Source organism: Abramis brama (genome assembly GCF_963993115.1).
Source record: "Abramis brama genome assembly, chromosome: 20".
Taxonomy (NCBI): Eukaryota; Metazoa; Chordata; class Actinopteri; order Cypriniformes; family Leuciscidae; genus Abramis; species Abramis brama.
This window is the reverse complement of record NC_139982.1, coordinates 20,511,033-20,520,140: the sequence shown is the minus strand read 5'-3', so window position 1 is coordinate 20,520,140 and position 9,108 is coordinate 20,511,033. Positions and strand designations below refer to the sequence as shown.

Sequence of the window (9,108 nt, the reverse complement as noted above, 5' to 3'; positions counted from 1 at the left end):
CCAAGCGCCGTCAGCATGATCTAATTAATATTCATAATCTAGGCCCTTTCCGTGGTAGGATTCGTTATTTCGCTTTCACAGACAGGAGCGACAACACGCGCTTTTAAAGAGAATTGCAGCGATAAAAACATTCACATGTGATAATTAAAAATTAAAGTAAAATTTTACCCAAGTAAGTAGGTCGTATTGTAATTTTCATGGTGTTTTGTAAGGTGGAAAGAAATTAAAACAATTGCAAATAATACAAGAAAAGCCATAAAGCGTTTTTTCCCATTCTCTTTATTTATTCAGTCCTTACACTTCAAAAGTTGACAGTATTAAGCATGTAAGGTTTCTTTCCAGTGATATCAGAATTATGCTGAACAGATATGTCACCAATTCACAATTAATGGTAATGATGTTGTTGTCTAAACCAGTTTACTGAATTGTGTTGCCTTATACAACAGGTGCAGAGATAAATGATAAAATTACGCAATGCTAACAACCTTGATCTCATGCTTTTGTAAAGAAAAAGGCATAAGAATGGAAAAAAGAATGGTAAGTAGCTTTCAACTTTTGATACTGAACAAAACCTCTCGGAACCTTTAGAAACGTATTCAATTATGTCATTGTGACAAATGTGGGGGAGCCATACAAATGAGCATCACCAGATAACAAAACGTTTTCAAAAATCTTTTAAATTGCTCAACAGAATTTGGTCATAGTTTTTAGAAGCAAACTCCTACAGAGGAATGATTTATATCAAACTGCATTTTAACATACATCTAAGGCATCAAATATTCAATTGAATAAAAAAACAAAAAAACAAACATTTGTACAGCAGTAATACTTTTTAAGCTCAAGTAACAAGTCATAAAGACCAGCAAGTGATTTTTTACCACCATTTTTAAGCTTTTTGTCCTGGATTTGCTCAGTAAATGCTGTATAATTAGACATATGTTCTCCTATCTGCATTCATCCACTATAAGATTTACCTTTACTTTCCTGTGTTCTCAAAACATGGACAATGCAATCTCTTTAGCATCATTAACTTATTAACGCTTTCAACAATTGCCTTTTTTCATTCAGTCTTCGCTTTTAAGCTCAAAAGCTAATTTCAATGAGCCCATTGGCTCTCCAACAGCCATCAGAGGCCGCACCAATGACCTTACAGACACAAACATCAACAGAAAAAGCTAATAGGAACGCCAAAATTCACATTTAATTTTTTTTTCTCAGGACTGAGAATAGCTGATGAGTAAGGTCTGATGGTTTCTAGTTAATCTAAACACTTATGACAAGAAAATTAGACATCTGGGGTGGTCAACTTTAGAGATTTCACCCCTAGATTGTACATAGCTTCACCACAAAAAAAAAGAATAGAAAAGAAAAAGAAAAAGGAACAATGACCATTATGCCATGAATGTGGCTTATGAACAAAACAAAGATAAAAGTCATATTGCAGAAGAAAAAAATCCTCTAAATTAAATGTGGGAGAAGGACGAAACTAAATATTCAAATTCAGAAGACAATAAAGCTTAAATGAAAAAAATGAAAAACAGTAAAAAATAAAGTCTTATGAAAGCAGTATGTTATTACTGGCGTCACCTGTGAAACAATTTTAAGTTCATTATTGTTGCATATGGATCCTGAATAGTAAGTGCCTCTTATTTTAACTTAGAAGGCATATGGTAATCTGCAGGTACAAACAAAAATCTCTTTGTCTTTATCAGTGCTTTTGAAAAACTCATCATTCATTACCTAAAAGTACTGAGTGAGCAGCACACACTGACTTTCTGCTCTGTAATGGGTTTGTGCACACAACAATATAACCTATAATAGAATCACAAATCGATTTCAGCAAGCAGGTTTATTGCAACACATGGAGCATCTCTCTTAATAAAACACCCTTGTTTGATATAACCAAACAAGCAATACCGACTCCTTCTGAAACCCATTTAAAACAGGATCTAATGAGCTGCTTTTTTTTTTAGCACTAAGAACGGAAACAAAAAGGAAATGAGGTAAAGCACAGCAATGAATATAAGCATAAGAAAATTGGTGGTATTGGCCAATGACTGCATAAAACGGTCAGTATTGGTCCAAAGTCAACCAAATTTGACAAACAGTTTTAGTACACTTACCTTACCATTCAAGTGTGCAACATTTTATCACTGATAAGAACCCAGTCAATCTGACATATTTACAGCACACTGGGCTTGGTCAACAAAGCAAATAACGCTTTGAAACGAGATTTTTGCAAGCAATAAACTGCCTCAATCTCAGTGCCTTAACACTGACTTTCATCAATCTGGCACAAAAAGAAAAAAAAAAGGGAGAAAAAAGGCAAAACCCTCATCTAATGCACATTTTTCTATGAAAAAATATGAAAGTCGGTCGAAATAAGCACATCCGACTGTAAACTAAAAGCAAATTCTTCTATTTGAGATGCTGAAAGTAACAAAATAAGATTCAAACATGCCATAAGACCAATTAAGTTGCATTAAGTTTGAGCCAGTTTTGATGTTTTTGTGGAATATCTGCATAATTTTTTAACGGGTTATGAAAGTTGTTTCATCTAAAAAGATCAGCCTTGCATATTAAAGTGGCCGTGTGGAAGATTTTTGTAAGAATATGAAGCAGACGGTGAGTAGACTGATACTGGTTCCACTTCTGGCATATCAGGTTTGTCATAAGAGCTGGTATCGTTTTCCACCACTTCCCTTTGATGGGAATCATCACAGAAGTAGAGAAGAATTTGAGAAAAAAAATAGAGACTGAGAAGTTCCAGTTCTGCTGCAACATTCAAACCGACATCTGTTCATTCTTAAAATCTTTAAGGCAGGTTCAGTGAGCCTTGACCGTGAAGGTCAATGGCTTATTCGGAGTGCAGCGGGATGACGAATTTACATCCAAAGGGGGAGTGGTATTTGATCCCCACTTCTTGGAATACCTGTCGGGGAATGCCGATGTCACATAGGTAGACTCGGCCGGCGCCCTCGGACAGAGGCAGTGGGAGGCCCAGAGAAAGTGACCATTTGGCTTCTACGGCGTGCGCCTGTCCACTTACTGGAGGGTCGATGCTCAGGACGGGGGCTCTGTTCTGGTTGGCCCAGTCGGCGGCGGCCTTGTACCAGGGCTGGTCCCTCAAGAATCCGTTTTCGTGCGAGTCCAGGCAGTTTATGACCAGGTCAACTGGCGTCTCAGGCAAGTCTGAGGGCGAAATGACATTTGTTTTAAATGAGTGGATGATTAGACCAAAGGTTACTAATGTAGTTTACCTCTTAACACAAAGTCATTTCTAAATAACATCTTCATTGACTTTCATAGGTGTTCTGGTATATTATGTAAGGAGGGTGGGTGGATGCAAAGTAAACATGTTTTTGCAATTCTGTGTGGAAGTTTCCAAGACATCCAAGCCCATCTAAACAAAGCATTCAGGTGGGTGTGTTAGGAACGTATGTGAGATACAGAAACCGTGATAAAGGTTTCATGCACCAAATGTGTGTTGATGGAAACAGATCTTTGAGTTTAAAAAAAAAACTGGTGATCCAATCACAAATGCTCAGATCTGGTATGAATGAGGGGAGGGTTTTGGGTCTCTGATTTAGTTGATAAAGCCCAATGCTGCTCTTTAATGTTGTTCATATTCTTTAATTTGATTAGAGATGCCCAATATTAAAAGTCTGTATAATACATTAAGTTGTTTATTATTTCCATTGTATGGCTGATAACCATTAAATAGACAATAATTAAATTCTATACTATTATGGATGGATGCACCGATACCACTTTTTCCAGAATAAATTTAAATATATATTTTTTTAAATATTGGAGAAACCATAATCAATCATATTAGTTGGCTTTATTAGTTTAGCAAATAGATGTTTCCTTGAGTTATTTTTATGCTTAATTATGCCTGTTAAAATGTATTGTACGAGCTGCTGTTACCGTTCTGTTCACTTTTCATTCTATTATTCTATCGTATTTCATACAGCACACATTTTGAGCCGATCCAGTGCAGATAATGTTTTCCTGTTTAGGGAACCACATATTATACATATATGGTTATAAAACATGTACAGTTCATGTTTTTACTTGGGCTACATATACGATTTAGTTTTAATCCAACTGACACGTGCTGAGAGAGAGAGATCGGCAATCAAGCGCATGCAACGGAAGTGTGCTCTCTCTTTACAGCCAAATAACATTAGTAATAGGCACATCATTTTACTTGCTTTGCTATTGACATATCCGACCGAAATACAAACTTTCCTGCAAAGTCTGTGAGAAAGGGATGTGAGCTTGACACGCTCGCTATGTTTGAATTGAATTTAGGCTTTTATTCACATATAAACATTCATCAACTCAGACAGTTGTGGTAAACGGAAGCTCAAGCATGTTCGCTTGACGTGCGAGAACAAATAAGGTTCATTCTCGTGTTACGCAGCAGGTTTGAGCTTCATCAAGAACCAATGAGGTTCATTCTTGTGTTACGCAGCACGTTTGAGCTTCATCAGGAACCAATGAGGTTCATTCTCGTGTTACGCAGCACGTTTGAGCTTCATCAGGAACCAATGAGGTTCATTCTCGTGTTACGCAGCACGTTTGAGCTTCAGCAAAACCAATGAGGTTCATTCTCGTGTTACGCAGCACGTTTGAGCTTCATCAGGAACCAATAAGGTTCATTTTCGTGTTACGCAGCACGTTTGAGCTTCTGCAAGAACCAATGAGGTTCATTCTCGTGTTACGCAGCACGTTTGAGCTTCAGCAAGAACCAATGAGGTTCATTCTTGTGTTATGCAGCACTTTTGAGCTTCTGCAAGAACCAATGAGGTTCATTCTCCTGTTACGCAGCACGTTTGAGCTTCATCAAGAACCAATGAGGTTCATTCTCCTGTTACGCAGCACGTTTGAGCTTCATCAAGAACCAATGAGGTTCATTCTCCTGTTACGCAGCACGTTTGAGCTTCTGCAAGAACCAATGAGGTTCATTCTCGTGTTACGCAGCACGTTTGAGCTTCATCAGGAACCAATGAGGTTCATTCTCCTGTTACGCAGCACGTTTGAGCTTCATCAAGAACCAATGAGGTTCATTCTCGTGTTACGCAGCACGTTTGAGCTTCTGCAAGAACCAATGAGGTTCATTCTCGTGTTACGCAGCACGTTTGAGCTTCATCAGGAACCAATGAGGTTCATTCTCGTGTTCCGCAGCACGTTTGAGCTTCATCAGGAACCAATGAGGTTCATTCTCGTGTTACGCAGCACGTTTGAGCTTCATCAGGAACCAATGAGGTTCATTCTTTTGTTACGCAGCACGTTTGAGCTTCAGAAAGAACCAATGAGGTTCATTCTCGTGTTACGCAGCACGTTTGAGCTTCAGAAAGAACCAATGAGGTTCATTCTCCTGTTACGCAGCACGTTTGAGCTAACAAACAAGTCCTAGATGATGAGTGATCAGCACTGTTTCAGCGGTGTGCTCCTATTCTATGGCGCATGGTAAATCAAGACCTGTCAATCTAAATGATTAAACCAATCCAGCGTGCTCCAGCTGTAAAACAGTGTCCTATTGGTCTCTACACATCTTCCCTACCCACTATACCCACCCACCACACCAGCGATCCAGTTTACATTGGTTGAACTTTCAAATGACGTTGGAAAAGACTGCGTCATGATTGCAACGCGATCGGATCCCAGAAGTCCTATAGCTTTAGTCATTCAGATCACATTTTCATGTAAAGCAGTAAAAATATAAAAATAGAGCACTTCTAATATGTCAGCAAATTAAAAGCACTTGTTAAGTGGTGGTAATATTCCCTATATACACTGTAAAACCACTGTTAAGCAAGTATTTAAGTAACATGATGTTAGTAAAGCCCCCCCCACTTCAGATTTAAGAGATACGATTAATTGATCATTAATTTAAACAATGATTGATTAGGGGAATGTATGTAAATTGACATCCCTAATATACACCTATATGTTATACCGTGCATGATTATTAAATGTAGAAGCGACAGTGCCACACCTTTCACATTAGAAACCAGTTTGCCTCCCGTCTTCCCAAAAAGTGCAAGCTCACTGGTGATGGCCTCCAACATCTTTACAAAATTTGGCAGGAAAAGGATGACTTCCACTTCATGGTTGGCCAAGTGACGGCCACAGCTGATGCCCTGAGCGCCCTGGACATGTGGTCCACACAGCAGGGCTACTGTGGGCCGTTGATGCACATTCTTTGGAGTAAGTCTAGGAGAAGAACCAGACCAATGATAACCAGACTCTCTGAAGATATTTCTGACAATGCAATTCCTGTTTAAGCCCCACAAACCTGTTCGGGCCTCCAAGTAACGTGAGGGCCATCTGACTCGCACATACGCCCGTCATCTCAAGCCTGCGCTCCAGAGAGAGACCGTGACTTTCTGCTGCAGCTAATAAACGTTTGTGCAGCTCGAAAGAAATGCTGGGTACCACCAGCCCTGAGTCTGAGAGAAATGGCATGAATTAAGATAAAGTAAGCAAAGTTATTTAATAGTTAATGAGGTCAGATTCATACCAGTGCTATACTCTTTCGTTCCATTCTGTGGAACTGTGATCTGTCTGTAGACGACAGGTTTGGCCTCCAGGATGTTCTCGTCATGCCGGTATCGTGATGGTGTTTGCTCTCCAGGTGTCCCTCGAGATCTCGCACCATTGCCTCGCCGTTCTGACGAATCGATCTGCGAGAACACAGCAGCCTTGTCGAACAGCGCCAGGTTCCCCTCAAAATCAAAGTCCTCATCGAGAACATCATCTATACCGTCTCCAAAACATTCATCGTCTTTGTTTTTCATATGACCTCCGTTCTTCAGGCCATTCTTTTTCGGCGTGGCCTGATTTGGACCTTTGCAACTAGATGACCCTAGAAACAAAGAAGTTATAGTGGGAATTAGTTATTTTCATATTTATATTTATATATGTATGTATATATATATAAAAAATTAGTATTGTCATTTTAAAGTCGTAAATGTAAAAATAATATATTTATTATATTTTTCTTAATATTTTTACTAAATATTTTACAATGAAATATTACAATAGTAAAAGCCCTGTTTTGTTATTGTGTTATTTTATTCACCATAATTTTATTTTGTGATAACAATATCAATACGCTATTAAAATGTTATTATTATATATCAATACGGTTATTTAATACACACACACATATATATATGCACATATTTACTGATATTTGTGTGTATGTACTGTATAATATATATATATATATATATATATATATATATATATTTATTTTTTTATTTTTTTTATTTTTTTTCTTCTGTTTCTTCATGTAATCACAGACAGACTTGATGATGGTGAGAACAGATCTCCGTGTGGAGCACTGTATCTCACTGTATTATTACAATTAATGGCAAAAGGAATGTTTGGAAATGTAAAATAATATTTTCTACTGACACACTACAGTAAAAGAGCCAAACAATTGGCTTAAACCTTTTTTTGGGAGAAAATACTAACGTGCCAAAGACTCACAGGAGTTGTGTCTTCGTCTAAAGCCTTTACTTTGGCCAGCCACGTCCATGTGACGTTCACCGTAACTCTTGGAGTAGTGTGGCACCGGAGACACCCCTCCTTCCTGCAATTTGGGTTCAGTTTTATTAGGTACCGTCACCGGAGCGCTGTTGACTAGGGCACCACCACCCTTGTCCTTGCGTCCGCCATGCGGCGTCAATGTGGAGTTGGAGTCTGGACCATTCTGCTTCGGGACGTCAGCGGAGCTCTTACGGATCTCAAGGATTTTGAGATCTTTAATGTCCATGGCACTGCGGATTAGAAAGATGTATTCGTTTAATACAGTAACTACTTGTGTTTGGTATTCAAATTCTGATGATCAAGTATTAAAAGCTGTATTCAGAACTGGACTTTAAAGTACATATATGGACTTCAAAATCCTACAGAAATGTAGAATGTGTCCACTGAGACAAGGCTGCCTACCTTACAAACATCTTTGAACTTCATAAAGGATCAAAAACAGACACTACAATGTCATACAAGGCATATCATAGGTTGTATTATTTACCTGAAAGTGACCTCAGGAACAGTGCACTTGACTCCATTGTGGAAGGGATGTCTGAGAGAGATGGTCTGGCTGGTCTGATCTACTGAAGATACTTCTCCTTGATACACTCCTAGTGTTGCTCCACAGTGGACTGAAACAAGACTGCCAATCCAGTCTGATGCCATTCCGACCAGCTGAAATTAGATTAAAAAGACGTTCGCTATTCTTTATGAGTTTTTATTTATTTATTAAAACATAATTCTTAAAAACGGGGAATGTGGGAATACAATAATATCGATGGATAAATCAAGTATCGAACGTTAGATGAGAAGATGCTAATGTTAGCCAGCTAGATGTACAGGACGCAACGGCTTTATAAGCTACTTTTTTCGTCGTCGGTTTTATAAAACTAGTAAAATGACTTCATCACCTGTTATCAAGAGCAACTCCTTTAAATAACACGGGTAACTGTTATATCGTGATAGATTTTTGATGAACTCTTGTGAAGAGCTCGACTGCGCTAACGGCTTCTTCTTTGACGATCCACTATGATCGAGGATCAGTTATGAATCTGTTTACTGCCACTTACCGGGCAACCGCCAAAGTACATTGAGTTGCATGCTGTGGCATAAACTTAAAACTTAAAAATCAACAGTAAGAAAATAATAACAATTGCTTATCTTACAATAAGCAATTATTAATATTAATTCATATTTATAATCTTGTTTTATAAATCCTAATTATTATTGAATTATATTATTGCATTATTTATATAATATTATTGTATCATTAAATAATAGTATTTTATAATTATAATTAACTATTAAATTAAATTAATTGTATTATTAAATCAAGCAATATTCGCCACCAGGGGCTTTTGTTTACATTTTAAGGGAAGAAAAAAAAGAAGAAAAAAAAAATATATATATATATAAACAACATCTAATATTTTTAGATAAGCCTTTGAATCTGACACAAACCATCTCCTTGTTAGTTATGGGTGACATTAAGAGAAGCAAGCTAGAGTTTCCTGTTAAGGTCAAAGACAGAAGAGGAACCAGCATATGTCTGGTAGA

At 37.7% G+C, this 9,108-nt stretch overlaps 2 protein-coding genes across 2 annotated transcripts in view; both read right to left on the bottom strand.

Annotated features, from left to right (window-relative positions):
- kctd15a (potassium channel tetramerization domain containing 15a) overlaps positions 1 to 9,108 on the bottom strand; it is a 572,168-nt gene that overhangs the window by 124,886 nt on the left and 438,174 nt on the right. The gene's annotated exons all lie outside the window — the stretch shown is intronic.
- edc3 (enhancer of mRNA decapping 3 homolog) lies at positions 261 to 8,587 on the bottom strand. The gene is made up of 7 exons (XM_084095909.1): positions 8,463 to 8,587; positions 8,054 to 8,226; positions 7,507 to 7,796; positions 6,533 to 6,877; positions 6,308 to 6,461; positions 6,008 to 6,225; positions 261 to 3,192 (listed from the first exon to the last, which is right to left on the bottom strand). Exons 2-7 carry the CDS (start codon positions 8,215 to 8,217, stop codon positions 2,858 to 2,860), a joined length of 1,506 nt encoding a protein of 501 aa, XP_083952035.1. The 5' UTR covers positions 8,218 to 8,226; positions 8,463 to 8,587; the 3' UTR covers positions 261 to 2,857.